Here is a 25,522-nt window from a genome sequence, read left to right on the forward strand (position 1 = left end):
TAGTAGAAAAAAAGAACCAGATTTATTTAAGAAAGTAACTAAGGAAATGTAAAATAATTCGAACTCCCGAACAAAATACGAATCAGATAAAGCGTACACAAGCCTCTTCACGCTGCATTTGTGTAAGCCAACTGATTAACTTTCCGCACAACGTGCAAGATAGTCCAGAACAATAGCAACCCATCCATCCATCCATCCATTTATGACTGCTTGTCCCTTTTGGGGTCGCGGGGGGTGCTGGAGCCAATCTCAGCAACCTTCCTCTAGAAATCAGTCAGGGCACAAACTTTTCCTTTGGATTTAAAACTCCCTCCATCACTTCACAAAGCTTTTTGAATGAACTTTGAGACATTCAAAAGTTTTGTTTCCATGATTTTCGGCTGAAAATTCCTTCGGAAAAAAACGTCTTTCTCTGCATCTGACCCGATACATTCTTGGTAGTAGCATCATGTCTGTAGCTCAATCCAAGATAATTTCTTGATGCTGTCTGCGATTTGATTTTATTTGATTTAACATCAGCATAGCCATTAGAGACATATTTGTAATCGGTGCCAATATTACAGCGGACATCAGTTAAAACAAATTGAAATGATCCGCAAATCCTAGTGTGACATCATAGGTCAACCGGAAAAGTAAATCAGTTATCCTTGCTAAAATGAAATAAGCGCCCCCCAGTGTATGGGAGGCACAAGGCAAATGACCAAAAGTCGCATTTAAGAGTGTGCATAGACACTTAGACTTCACACAAAGGTGTGAAAATACAAAAAATCTAACTATTTGAGAAATCAGACTAATTTAGTGCATGGAAATATAGTGATTGACAGTCTCACACACTGCATTCCAGACTATGGGGCGGTATAGCTCGGTTGGTAGAGCGGCCGTGCCAGCAACTTGAGGGTTGCAGGTTCGATCCCCGCTTCCGCCATCCTAGTCACTGCCGTTGTGTCCTTGGGCAAGACACTTTACCCACCTGCTCCCAGTGCCACCCACACTGGTTTGAATGTAACTTAGATATTGGGTTTCACTATGTAAAGCGCTTTGAGTCACTTGAGAAAAAGCGCTATATAAATTTAATTCACTTCACTTCACTATATTAGTTTCTGAAATAAAGGTCATCCTCATCTGCAGAAGTTCTCTGACAACTCTGCCATTGCTGGCCTCATCACAAAGGGAGATGAGAGAGAGTACAGACAACTCAACATGGACTTTGTGGACCGGGGCCAATGGAACTGCCTCCAGGTCAACGCGGGTAAAACCAAAGAGCTAGTGGTGGACAGACCCACAGGGAAAATACATTGATATTGTGGACTCTTATAAGTGCCTGGGTGTTCACCCTAACAACAAACTGAACTGGACTGATAACACCCAAGCTCTCTATAAGAAAGGCCAGAGCAGATTTCACCTGCTGAGGAGATCCAGGTCCTTTGGTCTACATGTAGCACTCCTCAAGACCTTTTACTACTCTGTAATGGCATCAGCCATCCTTTCCAGGGTGGTCTGCTGGAGCAGAAGCACTACTGCTGCTGACAGAAACAGACTAAATTAACGGGTGAAGAAGGCCAGCTCTGTGCTGGGCTGCCCTTGGACCGTGGTGAAGTGGTGGGAGACAAAAGGATGATAGCAAAGCTTTCATCCCTGATGTAGAATGTTTCCCGCCCCCTGCATGGTACTGTCATGATGTTATATTGATAATATGTTCCAGTTTATGTGCACGGTGTGCATGTCTGTTATGCTGGAAATTCGGATTACAAATGTTTTCTAAAACTAAAGCTCTCAGCTGATCGTTTTTACTAAAAATTCCATAGTGTATAGTTTTAGTTATACATGTTTTTGTATTTAATTTGTGTTCTTATTTCACTTTATGTTAGCAATCGTTGCCCTTTGCTGCTGTAACACTGTGAATTTCCCCTTTGTTGGATAAATAAAGGATTATCTTATCTTTTCTTATCTGATCTCATACTTTATTTTTTAAAGAACAGTTGATTTGTTTTTGTCTGAATTTTGAAACAGATTGCTAAGAAAAACTAAGGTACTACTGTCAATATAAATAGGATGTTCTTTATAACAGATAACATATAAAGGGTGCGACTTGTCCAGGGTATACCCCGCCTACCGCCCAAATGCAGCTGAAATAGGCTCCAGCACCCCCCGTGACCCCAAAAGGGACAAGCGGTAGAAAATGGATGGATGGATAAAAATGGTGCTGAATATGCAGGACAATGGATTAGTATTTGATGTGATGAACGTTCCAAAATTAGATGAATTATTGCTTCTTTCGGTTAGGTTTCTTTTCAAGAACGTGATCACTATGAATCTTTTTTCCGAGAACTTCATGAATATTCATTGCTTCTATCAGACATTTTTGTAGAATCATTGCTTCTTTCTGCATCTTTTCTATCACTCGACAAAAAATAATAATTGCTTCCTTCTGCATCTTTTCTAGAACACGATGAGAACAAATCATTGCTTATTTTGGCATATTTTCTGGAACTTTATGACTATGAATCATTGCTTCGTTCAGCATATGGTTTATAACTTAATAATATAAGTCATTGCTTCTTTCTACATCTTTTCAAGAATGTGATGAATATAATTGATTGTTTCTGTCTGCATCTTTTTAGCTCTTGATGAATATGAATTATTGTTTGTACTGCATCTTTTCTAGAACACGATGAAAACAAATCATGGCTTATTTATTGAGAAAAAGAAGAGCTATAATAATATAAAAATAGGGAAAGGAGCTGCTGTAACATGCCAGTGCGGCGGAATCTTCTAGTCTTTTTTCATATTTAGATAATGTGTTTGGGACAGGCAAAATGTATGAAGAAAAACACATTTTATAGAAAATAATGATAGTTTTACATACAGAAAACATTGTGAAATACATGAACAAATATGAATACAATTTATAAATATACATTTAACAATACTTTTATTTTATTGAATACTCTTAATGGCAAGACGGTAATGAGTGGAAAAGGGAGAACCACCTTTGTCCTTTACGATGCATTATTTCTGGAATCCAATAGTGTTTCTCATCTTCTTTATCAAAGTGCTGCAATTCTCAACTTGTTTTGGTCCTATGGAGGATTATTTTGCAGTCGTATTCAATACGAGAAATATAGGAACTGAACCACAAACGCGGATTATTTGTTTGACACTACATTCCACGGAATGATGAACTCATTTATTAATGCTTTAATAGTAACATTTGTTTGTTAACTGAGACAACATTTTGGCGTAAAATTTTCACCAAAAACAGAGTCATACAAAAAGTTGTCTGACAAAAACCAAGGTAAAATGAATGTGTTTTTTTTTTTACTTGTTTTATTTTGCAGTGCGAAATAATAACGTTTTGGTTTGCAGAGTATATGTGGATCATTGGCTGATTGATTAATTGATTAATTGATTGATTGATTGCGTTTCGAGATAAAAGAATCAGCAAAAGCAGCTTCAGCACATTAAAGTAGGAAAGCAAAATCCCACGTGTGCGTGTGCGTGTGTGTGTGTGCACGCGTGTGCGTGAGTGTGGGCGGGTGTTTGCGTGTGCGTGCGTGTGTGTGTATGTGTGTGTGTTTGCAGTCATGCAGGTCGAATGTAATGTGGTCATATGCATGCACTTTGAAGTAATTGCTGTTGTAAATGCTGAATTGCTGTATTCTGTATTTATTTTCATATTCGGTAATGATATAATAATTTATAATACAATAAGTGAATATTTGGTAACTTATGTTAACTGCACACAAAACATTTGGCATAAACAAACACAACGTTTCAGATCAGATTGTTGAAGTTCAGGCCAAGAACAGATCAGACATGTGACTGGAGAATCACAAGGTCTGTTCCAAGCCGGTGAGTCAGTTTGACCCAGCTGCCGTTCATAATTCACTCAAGCATCAATGATCTCACTTGGGGAGCTGGCAGGATCCTGCTCACCACTGTAGGATCTTTGATGCCTCAGGGTGTTAGCAAACTCACTGGGACCTCCAAGAGTCCTGAGAAGGTTTTGATTGAGATTCTCTCACAACAAAGGCAAACAAATAGTTGAATCCCAAACAAGAAGACTAGACAACATGTCTCAGGACTGAAGGACAAAGGCTGACTTGTTCAGTCTGTTTCAGGATGCGAGCAGCTGTGAGCATTGGAACATGGAAACAGGAAAGATGGAAAAGATTAAATCCCATTAAAGATTTGGCAGGACACTAATGTAGCTTATTATGTGACTCAGTGTCACAGGAATGAGGAGTCTCATGCAAATCATAGACAAACACACATGGAGGTTCTGGACGTGTTAGCCACCACAAGCTTTGAGTAGTTACGCTAGTTACAGTAGTAGTAGTTACAGTAGTAGTAGTTGCCGTCTTCTAAGTAGTTACAGTATTCCAAGTAGTTACAGTTGTTGCAGTAGTCTGATTAGTTGCAGTTGTTACAATAATTACAGTAGTTTCTTAAGCTACAGTAGTTACAGTGTAGTTAGTTGTTACATTAGTGTAGTTAGTTGTTACATTAGTTTGAATATTTACAGTAGTTACAGCATTTACAGTATTCTGAGTAGCTACAAGTTGCAGTCACAGTCACTACAGTAGTCTGAGTATTCACAGTTGTTCCATTAGTTACAGTAGTTATAGTAGTTAAAGTCATTACAGAAGTCATGGTAGTCTAAGTAGTTTCAGTTGTTACAGAAATGATGCTAGTATGGCTAGTTGTTATTGTATTTATAGTAGTTACACACGTTACGGTGGTCTTAGTAGTTACACTTGTTAAAGTTAAGTTAAAGTTAAAGTACCCATAATTGTCACACACACACTAGGGGTGACGAAATTAAGTTACAGTAGTTAGAGTTGTTACAGTAGCTACAGCCGTCTAAGTAGTTACAGTATTCCAAGTAATTACAGTTGTTATGGTTGTCTGATTAGTTGCAGTTGTTACAACAATTACAGTAGTTACAGTGATCCGAGTACCTACAAGTTGTAGTTACAGTCACTACAGTAGTCTGAATATTTACAGTTGTTCCATTAGTTACAGTAGTTATAGTCGTTAAAGTTGTTACAGAAGTCATGGTAGTCTAAGTAGTTTCAGTTGTTACAGAAATTATGCTGGTCTGGTTATTTACAGTTGTTATGGTATTTATAGTATTTATAGTAGTTACAGACGTTACGGTGGTCTTAGTAGTTACAGAAGTTATAGTAGTTATAGTAGTTACAGCCGTCTAAGTAATTACAGTATTCCAAATATTTACAGTTGTCTGATTAGTTGCAGTTGTTACAGTAGTTACATTAGCAACAGTAGATAGAGTGGACTGAGTAGTTACAGTTGTTACATTAGTTTGAGTAGTTTGAGTATATACAGTAGTTTCAGAAGTCATGGTAGTCTTAAGTAGTTTCAGTTGTTACAGAAATAATGCTAGTCTGGTTATTTACAGTTGTTATAGTATTTATAGTAGTTTCAGACATTATGTTGGTCTTAGTAGTTACACTTGTTACAGAAGTTACAGTAGTTAGAGTTGTTACAGTAGTTACAGCCGTCGAAGTAGTTACAGTATTCCAAATAATTACAGTATTCCAAGTAATTAGAGTTGTTAGGATTGTCTGACTATTTGCAGTTGTTACAGTAGTTACATTAGCAACTGTAGTTACAGTAGTCTGAGTAGTTACAGTCATTACATTAAGTTTAGGAGTTTGAGCATTTACAGTTGTTACAGTGATGACATTAGTCTGAGTAACTACTAGTTGTAGTTACAATCACTACAGTAATCTGAGTATATTCAGTCATTACGTTAGTTACAGTAGTTATAGTAGTTGCAGTCGTTAAATAAGTTATGGTAGTCTGAGTAGTTACAGTTGTTACAGTAGTTATAGTAGTTACAGTCGTTGCAGAAGTTATGGTAGTCTGAGTAGTTACAGTAGTTATAGTAGTTACAGTCGTTGCAAAAATTACAATATTTACAGTAGTCTGAGTAGTTACAGTCATTACAGTAGTTTGAGTAGTTAGAGTAGTCTGAGTGGAGTTACAGTAGTTACAGAAGTTACAGTAGTTAAAGAAGTTGTAACTTCTGTATGAACAAGTACTTGATTATTTGTTGTGGCGATGCTGAGCCAACAAGCTATAAAACAAGATAGAAGACATTGCAGGACTGAATCCAGCTGTGGATTCCTGTCACTCTTTAGGGAGATCTTGCCGGACATTTCTGCACATCATGTGACATCAACTGTGGATCGTCCTGAGAAACTCTTTATGATTATGTAAGGCAAAGAATAAGTAATGTTACTCTTCTACTTGGTTTTAGTACAACAACTCCAATCACAATCAATCAATGGGTATAGTTTCTCAATTAAATAAATAGATAAACCGTTGGTTTCACCATCAATTAATCATAGGTTAATCAATCAATCAATCAATATATACTGTAGGTTTCACAATCAATCAATAGGTATGGGTAACACAATCAATCAATAGGTATAGGTTTCATACTAAGGTTTGCAGATCACTTTAAATATCCATTGTGTTGATACCAAGCATAGTATCAGCATCAGATTAATACTAGAATAATAGGATGTTGATTTCTATGTTTATTTTTTAATTCATTAATTAATTAACAACAATTAACAAGATATTGTTGTATTGTTGACATTGTTATATTTATATATTATTACATTCTGTTCATAACTTTTATGGACGGAATTTCTAGGCGCAGTCAGGGTAACGAGGAGATCTTCTTTGGTGGCTGCATGATCAGGTCTCTGCTTTTTGCAGATGATGTGGTTCTGCTGGCTTCATCTGACTCTGATCTTCAGCTTTCACTCGATCGCAGTTGAGTTTAAAGTGAATGGGATGAAAATCAGCACCTCCAAGTCAGAGGCCATAGTTCTTGCCCGGAAAACGGTGGAGTGTCATCTCCGGTTTGAGGAATAGATCCTGTTAAGGACCTTTTAAATATAGTTTTTAACATTATGAGAACCATCTAGACATGAAATAACACACTGTTGTTACCTTTACACTCCTTTGAATCAATTTAGTAATGCTGTCTGAGGCTGAGCCAATCAGTAACCACAACTTACTGAACAGCATGCTCTTATTTAGTGGCCAATAATACTGTAATTCATATTTTTAATTAATTTAGATATTTGTATGCTTCCAAATGCTTAATTTCGGACCAAACAAATTGGAGTCTATGGTTTAAAAAAAAAAAAATCTGTGATCCGCTAAAGCTAAAATATTTTAAGCAGGATGTGGGACGCAAATATATTGTACATACAAACACACATACATAAGCACATACACCCAATTATTCATACATATATACATACATACGTACACTCAAATGGAACAAGGGATTACATTTTCAGGCTGATCCAGATGATTTTCACTACGTTACCTTACGTTTTCGTTGCAAGCTTCAACTTCTGTGTGTGTATAGTAGTAGTTCTGCCTCCACCCACAGAGACACAGATAGTGGATGACTGATAAGAGGCTTTACTCCATTCCGCTATGAATAATTCAAAAACTTCTGGGGTGGATTTTGATTAAACTTTCAATAAATATCCAAAATGGAATAAGGAACGGAAGCTTACATATTAATGTATACCGAGTATTTTTTGGTACCGGTTTCTAATTACTGCATGAGGATTCTGAAGATTCTGGACTAACAATACTGGTATCTGTATTCTTTGTTCCTGCAGCTGACCAATGTAATTATGACACACTGTCAAGTAGACAAACAGCAACACGGCAAGTCACGTAAGACAGAGTCCATCAGCCGCTAGAAAGTATGTGCGGCGCGCTTGAGGCCAAAATGCATCCGTAAAAATTCACACAGGCCAAATGGGGTGATGACCGCTGTCTTTGGGATATCAGAGGGGTGGGCCGGCACCTGATGATAGCCTCGAATGCGATCTACTTTAGAAAAAACAGTTTTGCCAGCCAGGTTGGCGGAAAAATTCTGTATGTGGGGGACTGGATAACGGTCCAGAGTCGTCGCATCGTTGAGCCTGCGCATGGTGGCCAACCCCCTCCAGGCTTCTTCACCATGTGGAGGGGCGGCGGATACGAGCTGTCTGAGCACTTGTACGAGCAGAACGTAATCGCATCCACCAAGCGCCTGTTTTTCACGTCCACAAGAAGCTCGAAAGCACAGAGAAAATCTGCATCACTTTACCAGTCACAAAGTTTTAACTGAAACGCTGTCCACCAAAACACAACACAAAATCATTGAAATATGTCAGGAAAAAAGCAAAAACATATTCATCAGTTGTATATATAGATCACCTAAGTCAAGTATAGAAACATTTGAAGAATGGATCAAGGCAACTTACATGGACAATGGTCAAATAATAATGTTCTTATGTGGTGACTTTAATATTGACTTATTGAACCCCAACAAGCAAAAGTCTATTGATGACTTCATTGATACAATGTACAGCATCAGTCTATATCCTAAAATCACAAAGCCAAGCAGAATCACAGCACACTGTGCCACGCTTATTGATAATATTTTTACCAATGATTTTGATAATAACACTACAAGTGGTCTACTTATAACCGACGTTAGTGATCATCTGCCAGTTTTTACAATATATGATGGAAACTACAAGAAGAACATGGAAGACAAAAGGACATTTCGAAGACTATGCACAGAGAAGAGGATGACTGCCTTCAAAATTGAGCTACAAAAGCAAGATTGGGACAATGTGTATAATGAAAAAGAGGTTGATGGAGCATATGAACATTTCTTAAACAAGTTCATAATACTTTATGACAAACATTGTCCATGGATACAACTCAGTAACAAGCAGAGAAAGAATAATCAACCATGGATGACAAAAGGATTAAAAAATGCTTGTAAGAAGAAGAATACACTATATAGAAAATGTATAGCACAAAGAACTATAGAGGCAGAAATTAAGTACAAAAAGTATAAAAACAAGTTAACAGACATACTACGATCATGTAGAAAAGAATATTACAGTGAATTATTGGACAGGAACAAAAATAATATGAGAGCAACATGGGGCATCCTCAATAGCATTATTAAAAATGGAACTAAGAGGGACTACCCTCAATACTTCTTAGATGAAAATAAAAAAAATGACAACATAAAGGAAGTAGTTGAAAGCTTCAATAATTATTTTGTAAATATTGGACCAAAATTGGAAGAAAGGATTCCAGACCCAGTTCCAATTGAGGACTATAATGATACCATAGAGCGAAATCCCAACTCCATGTTCCTCAGTAATGTGACACAGGAGGAAATAGTTACAATCGCAAAAAAATGTAAATCTAAGACTACAACTGATTGTAACGGAATTGATATGGAAACGATAAAAAAGGTTATTGAAGAGATCTCAGGACCATTAATGTATATTAGTAACCTATCATTTCAAACAGGTACATTTCCAAACAAAATGAAAATAGCTAAAGTTGCACCAATTTATAAGACTGGAGACAAACATCAATTTACAAATTATAGACCTGTTTCTCTACTTCCACAATTTTCTAAAATTATTGAACAACTGTTCAATAACAGATTAGAAAGTTTCATAAATAAAAATAGAATACTCGAAGAGAACCAATATGGATACAGAGCTAATGTTTCAACTTCAATGGCTTTAATTGAAATTACAGAAGAAATTACCAATGCAATAGATAGTAAAAAATGTGCGGCAGCGGTTTTTATGGATCTAACTAAAGCATTTGACACAATTAATCACAATATTTTAATCAAAAAACTAGAACGATATGGCATCAGAGGGTTAGTCTTAAACTGGATAAGAAGTTATCTAACGAACAGGAAACAATACGTGAAGCTAGGCGAACACACGTCTACAACGCTAAATATATCCTGTGGTGTACCTCAGGGATCAATACTAGGACCTAAATTATTCAATCTCTATATAAATGACATTTGTAAAGTTACAAAAGATTTAAAGTTAGTATTATTTGCGGATGATACAACAGCGTTTTGTTCAGGAGAGAACACACAGGAGATAATACAAATAATAACAGAAGAAATTAACAAATTAAAAAGATGGTTTGACAAAAACAGACTATCGTTGAATCTTAGTAAAACTAAAATAATGCTATTTGGTAACAGTAGAAGAGAAAGTCAAACACAAATACAAATAGACGGAATAGAAATTGAAAGAGTAAATGAAACCAAATTTCTAGGTATAATGATTGATGATAAATTGAACTGGAAATCTCACGTAAAAAATATACAACATAAAGTTGCAAGAAACACGTCAATAATGAATAAAGCAAAACATGTTCTAGACCAAAAATCCCTTCATATTCTCTACTGCTCACTAGTGTTACCATATCTGAGTTACTGTGTAGAAATATGGGGAAATAATTACAAAAGTACAGTTCATTCATTAACGGTGTTACAAAAAAGATCAGTTAGAATAATACATAATGTTGGATATAGAGAACATACAAACCCTTTATTTATTGAATCAAAAATACTGAAATTCCACGACATAGTGAATTTGCAAACAGCTGAAATTATGCACAAAGCAAACTATAACCTGCTACCCAAGAATATACAACAATTCTTCTCAAAAAAAGAGGAGAAATATAATCTTAGAGAAAAACGTAATTTAAAACATTTGTTTGCACGTACAACACTTAAGACCTTCAGTATATCAGTATGTGGAATTAAATTATGGAATGGATTAAGCAAAGCAATCAAACAACGTACTAATATGATACACTTCAAGAAACTCTTCAAACTTAAAGTGTTTACAAAGTACAAAGAAGAAGAACCATGACAAACATTCTCAATTTATTTCATCCATCCATTCATTCATTCTTAAAGTAATCTTACTTATCTCATCATATGAAATATGACTTACTTCACCAATTATTATTATTAAATTCTTACTATTATTTATTTATTTATTTTTATTGTGATTACTTATGGAGTTTATTGTGAAAAAATTGTGAACAGGAAGTGAACAAAAAGTTTTGCAACTGTTATGTAAAGAAAAGGGGTAGGATTAAATAAGCTCTGCTTCTTCCTACTCCTTTTCGAACATGTTGAAAAGAGAAACTGGAAATTGTGATGTATCATGTTGTATGCTTGCATGTTCGAAATAAACTCAAACTCAAACTCAAACAACTCCACATACCGTGTGCCATAAGAGCGGATAGGGCTGCTATTGGCCGCTTCCATAGTGGCGCCATGGGACTCAGAAAGCACGTCCAACCTTGATGCTGGCAGGACGCTCCTCTGCTCACCAGTGTCACACACAAACCGTCGTCCGGAGAGGGAGTCCTGCATAAACAGCAGCTTGCCAGCATCGCCGACGCTGGCGTGTCTCGGCGGTGGTCCACTGAAACTGCACGGGGGACGGCACTGAACCTTGCATAGAAAAAACAAAGTCCAGAACCCAGAAGCCGCCTGGGGTGGTGCAGCAGCAGCAACGAGAGTGGAAGTATCTGCCATGGGTCTTTCTGCCCCAGCCGGAAAGAATGCAGCCACATAGGTCGGTTGGGAGGCTAAAAAGAACTTGTCTGCTTCAGCAGCAAGTTCGCGTGTTGGCTAAAGCAGCCCGCACCTGAGAAGGCAGGAGTCTCAGGAAAAGCTGCACGAAGAGGAAACCAGCCCTGTGCTCACCTAAGAGGTCTAGCATTTTGTCCATAAGTTCAGAGAACTTGCAACCGCCAAGAAAAGAGGCAGGTAGCTCTCTCCGTGTCAGAAAGTTTGAATGTCTTTAAGAGGTGAGCCTTCAACGTGAGATACTTGTTGCCCTCCTGGTGGACGCGTAAGGACGCAAACCCCTCAGAGGGAGGAAACGACGTAATAGAATTTCATGTCGTCCTCAGTGAGACCACGCAGCACAAACTGTGCTTCGGCCCAGGCAAACCATGCAGTCGCGGAAGATTCCCAGAACCCAGGCAGCTTCAGTGAAACCGCATTCGCCGTCATGGTCGATAATATTCACTGAATGCATTCAGTGAATCACAAGTGTTGCGCTTGTAACGCGAAAGCAAGAAAACTTAATATAGTTTGACACACAAAAGTGTGCGTCGTTTAATCACAGAAAGAGAAGTGTGTTTGTACATAAAAACGACTCAAAATGGCGATCACAACAAACCCTCAACTGTGGGTAAAACTCTGACGGCCACTTAAAGGGGCTGCACCAAATTACTCACTCTTAACTGCATATATGAATGGTAAACAAGAACAACATTGTTATGTGCACAATAGAACAATGGCAGTGAATAAAGACGACACAGTCAAATAAACAGGTGTGGTGAATTATGTCCCTAAAGCAACCGCTACAATACTACCGATAAGAGTACCGATAAACACCGGTATCGATAAGGAATATTGATAAGAATATGGTACAGATAAAATCGGAACGATATTCATCCCAGTAGGGCCAAGCGACAGTCTGAGTGCTTTTCGTGTTGCACTGTAACTAACAGTACTGATGTGAAGCAGAGCTAGTACTGCATGTTTGTTTTCTGTCAATCCAACATTCTTCTCACTTGCCAACTGAATTTTAAGCTTTTTGTAGTAGTAAAAACAGTTTTTACTGAAGTCTTTGCTGTCCACAAAGACTTTGAGTATGATCAGAGCTCCTGGTTGATGAGCTATCATTCACCGTTTGAACCAAAGTGCTTTTTAAATCATACTGTGTATTTCATGATGAATATACAATATATGAATACATACTTACTTTCATCTTCATCAGAAGAGCATGTGTGTTTTCCACTCAGCCTCTTGAAAAGAGAGCGCATCACGTTAGCGCTGCCGAAGTGCTTAAAGCGTGCCTGCATGTTCTCATGGTACCATTCCAGCGTCCCAATCTTTAGGACCCTTTGGACATAAATGAAAAAAATCAATGACGAGATGGAAGTATCCAAAAATAAGATGGAGGCTGTTATGTTAATTTTTTTTCTGTTGCTCTCCTTTATGTTGTCTATGGATGCTCAGTTCATTGTATTATCAGGGCTTTCAATCAATTGCAATTGGACTGTTCAGTTTGTTTTAGAAGATGTTTCGCCTCTCGCCCAAGTAGGCTTAATGTTGTCTGTAGTTCTTTCACTCGCTGTTCTTTGTGTATCTTCCCCGGATGATAATGATCGTATTAGTTTATTTCAAACAGGCATACTGTACAATTACAATATGGTAGATCACATATTTCCAGTTTTTCATTACTGCATGCACGAAAAGTAGAAGGAAAAAGTGGAGCTTATTTATTCCTGCCCCTTTTCCATTTCATAACAATTTCTAAAACATTTGTTTTTGTTACATATTGAGCAGAGGAAGTGAACAAACAAATAGATAAATAAATAATAATTAAGTAAACAAATAAATAAATTGTTAAAGTTCTCATGAATAAATAGTTCTTTATGTGTGTGAATGGGTGAGTGTGATTTAAAATGTAAAGCGCAATATAAATACAGACCATTTACGATTTACTGTTTCACATTATTAAATAAATAAGACGTCAAGATGCTGATTAGATTTATTCGTTTTATTTTGTAAAAACTTAAAGTTTGAACGTTTTGCCCCCAGTTGGTTAAGTAACTTCTTACCTAGTTCAAATCCAACCCTCTGTTGCTATACTGTTCAAATGTTTTAATTAAGCTATTATGGTTAATCGTGTCAAATGCTCTAGTTAGGTCCATAAACACTGTAGCTGCACACTGTTTATGATTTATTGCATTGGTAATTGGGGGCAGCACGGTGGAACAGCATGTTCTCACGCAGTCACAGGTTTCCTCCGGGTACTCCGGCTTCCTTCCATTTCCAAAGACATGCCTCTGGGGATAGGTTGATTGGCAACACTAAATTGGCCCTAGTGTGTGAATGTGAGTGTGAATGTGAGTGTGAATGTTGTCTGTCCATCTGTGTGGGCCCTGCGATGAGGTGGCAACTTGTCCAGGGTGTACCCCGCCTTCCGCCCGAATGCAGCTGAGATAGGCTCCAGCATCCCCCGCGACCCCGAAAGGGACAAGCAGTAGAAAATGGATTGTCCGGATTAAAATGTTTTCAATGATTTAAGATAATTTTAAAATGTAGGAAACAGGTTTATACTTTGTATAAATGGTATATGTATATAATATGAATATTTTATATGCATAATATATAAATATATTATGTATATAAATATATGTTGTTTGTCTTTAGTCTTTTACATTTCAAAAATGTTTGGTCTTTTTATTTTGTTTTTTGAAGATCCCTGTTTGAAATGATAGGTTGCTGATATACGTTAAGATCACATGACTTAAGGTGTCTGACGGAATAACAAGGCTCAGCTACAGCCACTTGACAGTTCCCTGCAAACTATTCTCAAGCCGCAGGATGACGTGGGGTCAAACGTCTTTTCGTGCCTTTTTCAACATTTCCGGTCCCTAAATGGCTGTCAAGGTGTGCCAACTTGTCGGATTACCTCCTCAGATTTCTTTTGTCCAGGTAAGATGCATGATTTATGATCTACAATAAACTTTCAGGGAGCAAGGAAGCAAGAAAGCAGCAGATCACTCAATGATTTAACCATAGGGACACACGGTAGTGATCACGTTGCTGCTATAAATAGTTTGTCTGCGTTAGCACTTGTAGTAACAATATCACTAATATTTGGTTCATATTCAAATCACAAAATGTAAATTGAGTATTGTTGGTACTTTTTGAATGGTTATTTACTGGATTTTATGGGAGAAATAGAGGACTTCCCATCAGCTCCGCTGTAAGCGGACTTTTATTTAGGTTTATTTTTTATCTCTTCATAATGATTGTGAACTATAGGCAAAATTTAAAAAAAAAAGTATAGTTCACCTTTCACACTCCATTGTGGTTTAGATCAGGGTTTCTTAACCTTTTTGATCTTAGGGCCCAACGTTTTCACTACAGAGGGACCTGTGGCCCATTTGAATATTAACACTCAATTAGTCATCTTACTTTTGATTTGAACCAGATTCAATAATTCTATACATTCTGCCTACAGTTTACAACTTTTTCAATTGATATGTTGTGTGTTAATGTGTTAATCACAAAGATTATTACCTAAATTAACATAAACTGGCGTGTCTCGGTGAGTAGAGCGGCCGTGCCAGCAACCTGAGGGTTCCTGGTTCGATCCCCAGCGTCCGCTATCCTAGTCATGTCCCTTGTGTCCTTGAGCAAGACACTTCCCCCTTGCTCTTAATGGGTTGTGGTTAGGCCCTGCCTTGCATGGCAGCTCCCGCCATTCATGTGTGAATGGGTGAATGTGGAAATAGTGTCAAAGTGCTTTGATTACCTTGAAGGTAGAAAAGCGCTTTACAAGTATAACCCATTTACCATAAACTTAGGCTTAGGTCAGGCTGATTATAAAAATAAGTACTAACCAAATATACTGCATTAGAAGGGACTCATAAATAACTGACAGGAAATACATTTACATACAATTACACTGTGCCGAAATAAATAAATTTAACAATTATGTACCCTGCCTTCTGCCCAAGTGCAGCTCGGATAGGCTCCAGCCTCCCAGCGACTCAGAGAGGGACAAGAGTTAGAAAATGAATGGATGTTTCTAAACTATGATTACGAAACACCAGTCTAGGTAATATGTATTGGAAATGCTTTGGTGTAAATGTTGAAATTTTTGCAAGATGTTTGTGCAGGCGTCCCTGTTAGATTGCAAATGAAACCACGCCCACTCTCTCCAAAAGCATAAATGTATCTTTTCAAAATGTACACAGTTAAAAATATATCCTGAAAACGAACGGCAGCGCTATTTATTTTCCATTGACGGTCGAAAATAAACTTTATATATAGTATATAGATTCTTTGGTCACTACAGGTACATCTGCCCACTCTCAAATCGAAAGAGCTTTATAAAAAAAAATGCATTTATGTCCCTTATTGTTGGTGTTGTTGTACACATGTCAAGATTAGATGGAAATAATACTTTATCTTACCTTTTCTTGTGTTTCCTCAAACCAATCAGTAATGTCGCAATAACGATTTTTTTTGGTCTGAGTTTAGCGGCTAATGCAACCCGTAATTACTTGGCCATGTTGACAAAATAATTCCTGTTTAAAATGTTGTGGACAAATAAACGCAACAGTATTTATTTTGTAGACATCAGAGCAACAATGTGTAACCCATATTTAAACTATCCATTGAAAACATTGCATACAGTGCAAAGACTTTTATTGTGGAGGGTTACTTCCTGCCGCTCACTTCCTTTTAAGGAAGTGCTGCTCCCTTCACCACCCCCTCCCGTATCTGCTGTGGCTGCGGTGCTGTGAGAAGCGCTTGAGAAGAAACTTGCAATATCTTCTCATTCTCCCACTTTGTATACTTCATAATTAGGTGAGTCTTTTGCCAGTCATTTGTAATTGAACTTGTGATTTAATTTGTAATTGAAATTGTGATTTAATTTGTAATTGAACTTGTGATTTAATTTGTAATTTAACTTGTAATTTAATTTGTAATTGGTCCATGATTGAGTTTTATCACTTTAGATAAGAAATCATGATCTGTATTAGAAATGTATTATGAATGTTCATTTTAATTGGACTCATGATTGTATATTAATCAACATGGTTAATTTTGTCATATCAATTGGTTTATTAGTACAAATAATTAGTCATTCTGGACAATGGAATGCTTACATTATGCTTTCAAGTACATATATAATGTACTTTGCTAGTGAAGAGGTAACTAGATTACTCACTTTGTTTTTTGGACTTTTAGGTCAGGTTTTTTTTCCGGGAAGGAATACCCGTTGACCCAAACAACCTGAGCTCCCTATCCACTTTCAAACTCAACTCAACAAATGGCGAGCTAAACAACTACGCGGTAGGACAAGCATTTTTTTTCTCCTCCGCGGCGAACCTTGTGGATTACTTTTGTTTTTGAACTGAACTTTTGGACTGACGCGAAAGCGTTTGCATACCTTTTGAACTGAACTGTGAACTAGTTCCGAGAAAGCAGCAGGACTGCATCTTGTATTTTTGTTTTGGGCATTTTTTTTTTTTTCCTATTGTGTCATTTGTGGCATTTATATTCTTGTTCAATACATTTAATGCAGTCGAAACCAAAATAACTAGTTGTCGTCATCTTTCATACCACAGGCTCCTAGACGAACCATCTTCTGTCACACTGTTTACATTCTTAACCTGCCTAGCCCATGCTGGCGTTACAAATGCATAGCATGAAACACAAATAAATAACAGTAGGGACTGCAGAGGCTAGCACACATAACATTTTGACCCTACTACGCATTACAACATTTTCTACACCTTTTTATTGACGTGAAAAGAGTCAGATTATAATCAATGTTTTTTTTTTCATTAAACTTTTATTCAACACTTAACATAATTTTGTGTTATGTATTATGTGCATATGTTCCAGGAAAATACCCCGCCAGGATTTGATCTTAATATGTCTGCTTACCAGCCCAGCACTGTAAACTACGGGGGACAGTAGTGACTACGATTCCATGCGCTAAATTATTCAGACTTGTCAAATAGTTTGGCTCTAAAGAAGCATTCTACAACCCATGGAAACACCTTAATCTGATCATGTTTGGCTTTTGAGAAAACTGACTAACACACCAAGATTAGGCGATTGGAAACCAGGGGCCGTACTTATCAAGCTTCTTAGAGTGCCATTTTACACTTAAGTCCTGAGAATTTGCGAAATTTAGTCCTACTCTCAAACTTAAGAATAAAAGCTTTTTATCAACGTTCTAGAATCACTCCTACTCTCCACGATATTTAAGAGACCTTCAGAGGTGTCTTAAGTGGTTAGGAGTTGCCAGCAGGGGATGCCACTGAGGCGAGAGAGACGTGCGCGAACGTTCAGGAAACGGAACAATGTTGTTGTTTTTTTTGATGACGAGCAGCTAATCAAACGGTATCGTTTAGACAGAGCGGATATTATTTTTGTCACAGATTTAATACTTTTCGATTCCTTGTTGATTTCTGCATGTGTCTGCAGTGGGCTAGTATATATAGAGCCACCCACACCAGTTTCAAATTAGTTGCCTAATTAATGAATTGGAAAGAAAATGTTATGACAGTAGCGTATGTGTGTGGCCGTGAGGTGAGTGACGTCAGTGAGTGTGTGGGCGATAGAAGAGAGGGAGCGGTAGCGTGAGTGCCGGCGGGGACTAGTTTGTTTTGTATTATTTTGTAGTTTATTGTCAAAATATACACTCCCATTGTCCACTTAAATATTTCCAAGATATTTCTTTATTCTTAGACAACGGATTCCATTCCGTGATTGGTCATTTCTATGGACACAGAAATTACGTCACCTAAAATTCCGTTTACGGCACATAGTAATGTCGTAATTCAGCTCTGAGTGTGACACTTAAGATTCAGTCCTACACTTCGCTGAAAGTGTGAGTAAGACGCTTAATAACTAACTTTTAAGTGCAGCTTTCAGCGAAGAATTCATTTACTCTTAAGTCAACTCTTAGCAGACTTCTTAGGAGTAATTCTAAGAAGCTTGATAAGTACGGCCCCAGATCTCTCGAGTGGGTGTGGGTTGCCGGAGGGCCCCAGTCTCAACGCACGGGATACAACCTGGAGGCAGATACCATTCAATAAAAACAATTGGAATGAAATGGAAACCAAATTAAAAATACGAAGCATTTTGAAGTGCATTGATGGGAGAAAAAAAACCCCTGAGAGGTAGCTAAGGAAATGGAAAATTCCATCTTAATAGAAGAGAATGAAGCAGGAACTGTACTGTATATTATAAGGCAAGGAATAATGCATACACAAACCTCTTCACGCTGTATTTATGCAATCCAAATTGATTAACAATAACTGTATTCTATAAAAGTGGCAAACTTGTCCAGAACAATAACAATTGCCTGGGCAAGAACGGTCTTTTCATTTGGTCTTTCCATCAATCCATACAGCCTTTGAATGAACTCTGAGACATTCGAAAGTTTTGTTTCCATGATTGTCCGTCCGAAAATTGCTCGAAACAACTCTCTCCCGCCAGTCTTTCTTGATGCTTTCTGCTATTTAACATCCGCATGGTCATTAGAGACGTTATATTTGTAATCTGTCTCAATATTACAATGGACATAAGGTATAACAAGAGCTGTGCTGTTGACTTGTAAAGAGCCGCAGATGCCTTGTTATGGTGTGATGCCAAAGTCAACTGGAAAAGCAATACATTAATCCACGCTAAAAGGAAATAAGTGCCACCCCAGTGTACTGGAAGCACATTGCGTATGATCAATTGCTTGAATTTACGTGATGTCACATCCAGCTCACCTCCTGCTCAATAAAAATGGTGCCATTTAGCCTCTCTTGAAGGGAAATGCCCTATGCTTGCGTTGTTTTCAGCTGTACGAACCAATCAAATCGCGAAAAGATAAACATTTCTTCAGTTATTTGAGAAGTAATCATAAAGGGCGGAAGAGTGCAAGATTTTACAAAAGACGACAAGAAAAGTGGCATGCACTGCAGTCAAAGGGAGCAGTCGAAGAACGCGTAAGTTTGCTGTGACTATTTTGTTTAGGGTTTGTTTGATATATTTTTAATGTACTTTATTTGTTAGTATTTTCCATTGAAGTATCATCTTGATATTGTTTGTATTTTAATGTTTAACAAATAGAAACTAGAAAGTCATGGTCACAGATGCTTTGTCAGGAAAGGTATTTCTACGTCTCCCCTCTTGTTTATTTTGTATACAAATGCGTCAGAGTAAATATGACAACAGGACAAAAATCAAATATGGTCATGATTCAATAATTGATAGTTTGTTAAATAGATATGCAGTCACGGGTGTCAGCTGTCGGGTGCTACATAGTTTAGTTTTCAGAATTAGTTTGTTTACAAGAGTTAAATCATGAAATGCAACGTTACCGGATCAAAAACAATGCATATTTATCCGGTAGAGTCTTGATACCAATTTCCATGACCCAGTCACTAACAAACAAGTTGTAACCATCCATGCTTTTCCAAACTGTCATCTGTTTTGTCACGTATAATGATGTATGGAGCACAAGATAGTTTGATATGTCTTGGAACTCCACCGACGTATAATCTTGATATCATTCGACAAATCTTTTTTTGATAAAGTATAGAGATCTATTCCATTGCATAGCTAGATGTTTTGCTTGTATCTGCTTTTTTCAGAAAGATCTAGGCCCCCTACAGAGAACAAAGTATGATGGGCTTTCAAGAATGACCTGAGAGGTCAAATTTGGGACAATATATAGAGCGAAAATTATGTAGATGATGCATATGGTAATTTTATTTTTTTTTCTTTGAGAATGGTTAATGACAAACATTATCCATTGAAACAAATTAGTATGAAGCAAAAGAAAAACAATCAACCATGGATGACAAAAGGAATGAAAAACGCTTGCAACAAGAAGAATACATTACATAGAACATTTATAACACAAAGACAATCTAACTGACATACTATGAACACAAGAATATTACAGTCAATTATTAGACCGGAACAAAAAGAATACGAGAGCAACATGGGGCTAAGAAGGATTACCCTTCATTTAATTTTTCATTTATTCATTTATTTCAGGCAATGACATTAAAAAAAAAAAAAAGTATGGTATAGGGACGGTATAGCTCGGTTGTTAGAGCGGCCGTGCCAGCAACTTGAGGGTTGCAGGTTCGATCCCCGCTTCCGCCATCCTAGTCACTGCCGTTGTGTCCTTGGGCAAGACACTTTACTCACCTGCTCCCAGTGCCACCCACACTGGTTTAAATGTAACTTAGATATTGGGTTTCACAATGTAAAGCGCTTTGAGTCACTTGAGAAAAAGCGCTATATAAATGTAATTCACTTCACTTCACTTCACAAGGTAGACAATACATAATATAAATTAATATGATGCAAAAGGTAATGTACAGTATGTAAGCATGATTGTCCAGTTTTGCCTGAAAGGGAGTGGGAAGAAAATAATATATTTAATCCCACACCCAGTTCACCATTCAGTGATTAATACATTGAGTTTCACTGTTACTTTGTTTAAGGATTATACAAATATTGTATCATAGTGGCATTACCACAGGTAACAATTATTACACTGTATCAACAATTTGTATCAACAATGTAGGAAGAAGGAATATACCAACAATGGTAATAGACAACATAGCAATAATGGTAAGGAAACAATGAGCACATGTTAACACTTTGAGACAGAGTACAACAGGAGGTCAAATTAAAGACCCTCATCTCTATATTTGATCTAGACCCGATGTTTGTATAATAGTTTAAATCGATTAATAGTTTGGCATTGCTTGTGTTGTAAGTCCAGTTTGTTCCATGGTTTTACTCCGCATACAGACACACAAAAACGTTTACGAGTGGTTTGAGCTCTCGGCAATGAGAAATATCGAAAGCCTAGTCTTATAAAAAAATGTTGTAGATTAGGCTGCAATATTTTTTTTTTTTTTAAATTTTTATTTTAAACAACATAAAAAAAGACACAAGATACACTTACCATTAGTGCATCAACCCAAGAAAACCCTCCCTCCCCCATTCACACTCGTCCACACTCATTTAAACAAAAGGGGCCGTCTCTTTCTGTTATAAAAAAAAAAAAAATCTTCTGGTTCCTACAATATAGAATAATACAGTCTGCAAGGGATACAGTCTCTAGAGCACACATGATTGTGTGTGGTGCTGGTCCATTAACATTTTCATTAATTACTATCTTTTATGTAATTGTTTTTATATTGATTTACTTTCAAACAAAACAAACAAAGGACCTTAACTTCACCAGACCGGGTTGTCAATGAAATCAGATTGTTCAAAATGGTTCTTAAAACCAGGTCCAGTTCAGATAACGTCCAGATTGGGCTCAGCAACACACACCTTCACCCTACACCAAAAACCAGGGAACACAACAGGTTGCATACAATCCACATACAAAAATAAATTTTCAAATTAAGCACCCATGTACAGTCCAGATCACATCCAAGTCGAACTCAGCAACACACACCTTCATTTATGTACACTTAAAATAGGGAATGCAACAACAGATTGCATAACATATATAAACAAAATTACATTTTCAAAATAAGCCTTTGAGGACTTCCCATCTTTTTTTATGTTTTTTGGCATCATTATCGTTTAACCATATAATTTTCTAAAGTAAAAAAATACTGAATAAATGTTTTAAAGAAAGAAATACTAAGTGAATATCTGTTTTTGGCCTTAAAAATAAACCTTTTACCGAGTACTATAATTAAATTGACTAAATCATGACTGTCAATGAACTCTCCTAAAATAACAGAAACCACATCAAGCTTCATAAACAAACCAATCTTTAAACACATTTTTTCAACTTCCACCCAAAACGAAGACACAATATGACAATACCAAAACAAATGTAGGGTGGATTCAGGCTCCTGACAACAAAATCGGCAATCATCTGACTCTGTCATATTCCATATTTTTAACATTTTTCCCGTGGGTAGGAAGTTATGATTTTAATTTGAAAATAACGATTTTGCACATCGATAGTGGTTTTGTAGATTAATTTGAATATTGCATCCCACGGCAACGGGCAGTCAAAGAAGTCCTCCCATTTTCCATATGTGTTGTATGGGGCAGCCCTCAAAGATTTCTTTATTAAATAAAACTTATATATTTTTCTATTTATTTTAGTTCCTTTTTGCCAACTAGAATTTCTTATTAAGGGTTTACAAACTAATAATTTAGTAGTTCCATAATTAATTTGTTTCCATCTTTTCCCAATGACTCCAGTTAGTTGATTAAATGAAAAGCTTGAACAAGCATCACCATACAAAGTTGTACATTCATCATATTTCATAATTTTACCATTCTCATTGATAATGTCATTGACAAAAATGATTCCTCTTTCAAGCATATTTTTCCAAAAGAAAGGCTTTCCATCTATTACAATATTAGAGTTCATCCATATAGGCGGCAATAATTTGTTAAGTGCTTTATATACGATTATTAATGTATTATATTTAACAAGGTCATCATATTTGAGCAACTTTGATTGCATAAACAGAGTATGAGTATGTTCTAAAAACCAACATTGTGAAAGATCCGCACTGCTCTTTTCTGTAATATGATCAGAGGATTAATTGTGTTGTGGTAAGACCCTTGGGGGACACCACAAGCAATGCCAAGAGTATCAGATACATATTGACCAATTTTTACAAACTGTACCCTCCCTGTTAAATAACTTTTTAACCAGTCTCCAGCCAGCCCCCTAATTCCATATCTTTCCATTTTATCTAGTTGAATTGAATGATTAATGGTTGTTAAGTTCCACTCTTTTCCTCCAAAAAGGACCCACGGACAACTCACGATTTCCAATTGATCAACTTTTATTTTTTCCAACTTGAAGAATTGTTGGTTTCTTTACAGTTTATCTTCAAAATCGTCAGTAGGTTGTAAACCTTTAAACCACATAAACAAAGATGTTAATGTCATTACACAGGTATTTTCAAACAACTTTTTACAAATGCTTTTAAACTTCTGAATAATGTTTTAAACTTTCTATATAATGTTTTAACTTTTAGCAAAACATGACTTTATCCTTTACTTTGCATTAATATTTTGTACTTTTAATCTTTAAACATTTGCCATTTTAGCTTAAGCTTCAAACTTTTACATGTGCTTTAAACAATTTGCTTTTAACTGGTCAAACACAGTATGAAATCAAAGCTGAAAAGGTAAATGCAGTGGTACAATTTGAAGCCAGCAGTTCAAACAAACAAATGAAGAAAGTTCAGTAAGCTAATTAACAAACTTGCAGGTATAATTGAAGCTTAACAAACAAAGCATTTCGATAATCATTAAATGAAAAAGCATATTCACTGACCATTGGTGTGTTTGAAAACTTGAGTGGATCTTGCGGTTGTGGCTGCTTGCTGCTATTCTTTCCATGGAGGTTGCTTGGTGCATGAGTGACTGAACCTAATTGGCGGCCATTTTACCTTGGCATTCTGGGAATTGTAGTTTGAACTGATGTTGACCATGTTTACTGACACTTCTGAGTTTTTAACTCAACACCTCCCACTTGGCCTCATGGTTTCTAAACCCAATGAGGTCACAGGTCCTTCACTCCTTTGTTCTTCAGTGGGAATTAGAATGACAAGGCACCTGACATCTCTAAGAAGGGTAGTGACTGGGATTTTGTGCTTGAGCTTCTTGGTTCTTGTTGTTGGTTTGTCTTTGTCAGTTTCCTTCCTGATGGGGACAGGATAGCTGGGAAAGGTCCTCACAAGCACATCTTCGAGCTCTTTGCCAGTCAACCCAGCCTGCTTGGGTGTTGTCGCCTCCCACTTTGGCTGTTTTGGGTTTGACTTCCTCTTCAGCCACTGCTCGGCAGCTTGATGTGTCCAGACAATAACTCTGACCAGTCTGGTCAGGCTACTGTAGTAGAATTTCTGACCTTTGACCTATATTTCATGTCTGTCAAGAATGTACGCTCATTTAATTTCTCTTCTATTCTGTGCCATTGAATGAACCGGGTGTGGGACAAAAGTGAATATTAAGTCGTGCCAACCTGTCTACAGAATGTTTTGATTGTTTAAGTATGATTAAGGAATCCAAGGATGTTGCAAAAACAAACATGACGCACGAGAAAAAAACAGTGACGCACAAGAGACAGATAAAAATGGCAGGAGACCGGGACTCGAGAGAGATTGCTTTTTGTGAGTCCTCCGGAGGACGTTTGTGTGTCTGCATGGGTCACTGTTTTTTTCTCGTGCGTCATGTTTGTTTTTGCAACATCCTTGGATTCCTTAATCATACTTAAACAATCAAAACATTCTGTAGACAGGTTGGCACGACTTAATATTCACTTTTGTCCCACACCCGGTTCATTCAATGGCACAGAATAGAAGAGAAATAAAATGAGCGTACATTCTTGACAGACATGAAATATAGGTCAAAGGTCAGAAATTCTACTACACTACTGAATCTTTTTTCGTCCACAACATGTTTAACCCAGCCAGTGGACTTCCTTCTTGGCACAGTGGGTTTTGCCTCTTGAGTGGGACTTTTGTTTTCCTGAGTGGCCAGTGGGTCTTCTTCCTGCTGACTCATATTAGTTTGAGCTCTGGTGAGTGCAGCTGAGAATGCCCCTTGAAGAAGATCTTTGCCAACTCGCATCTTCTTTCTCTTGGAAAAGTTCACTGCGGTCAGCATGCACATCTTGTCTTTGTCCACTTGGTAGCCGATGTCCAGGGCTTTGTTCTCTCCTTCCCTCATTTGGTTTGGAAGAATGAGGGTTTTCTCTGGCTCCGGCTCTAGGACATCTGCTTCAGTTAACTTCCTCCCACTTTGCCCTGACCGGACCCCTGGTTTGAGGAAAAAACCTCCAGCTTTTAAGACCTCTTCATCTCCTGCTGTGATTTGGTCAAGTCTGTTCAGGTCATTGTGGGAGGTCAAGAGGTCATCCGCATAACTGTCCTCTTCAATGACTCTGCGTTCATCCTGCAGGTGAGCAAAGTTGGGCAGGCTTGCTGTCCTCACAAGCACATCTTCTTGGGGTAGCCAGGCTGGCTCAGTTGCTGGAAGTGTGATTTCCTGATATCG

General features: G+C 37.3%; 1 protein-coding gene across 1 annotated transcript in view; it reads right to left on the reverse strand.

The window, feature by feature from the left end:
• The window catches only part of mlphb (melanophilin b), a 99,549-nt gene that overhangs the window by 38,107 nt on the left and 35,920 nt on the right, over nucleotides 1-25,522 (reverse strand). Inside the window, exon 3 of the mRNA XM_062067191.1 lies at nucleotides 12,684-12,823. Within this exon, the coding sequence (XP_061923175.1) occupies nucleotides 12,684-12,823 (140 nt within the window). The remainder of the gene's footprint in view (nucleotides 1-12,683; nucleotides 12,824-25,522) is intronic.

This window comes from Entelurus aequoreus, linkage group LG13 (assembly GCF_033978785.1).
Source record: "Entelurus aequoreus isolate RoL-2023_Sb linkage group LG13, RoL_Eaeq_v1.1, whole genome shotgun sequence".
Classification (NCBI taxonomy): Eukaryota; Metazoa; Chordata; class Actinopteri; order Syngnathiformes; family Syngnathidae; genus Entelurus; species Entelurus aequoreus.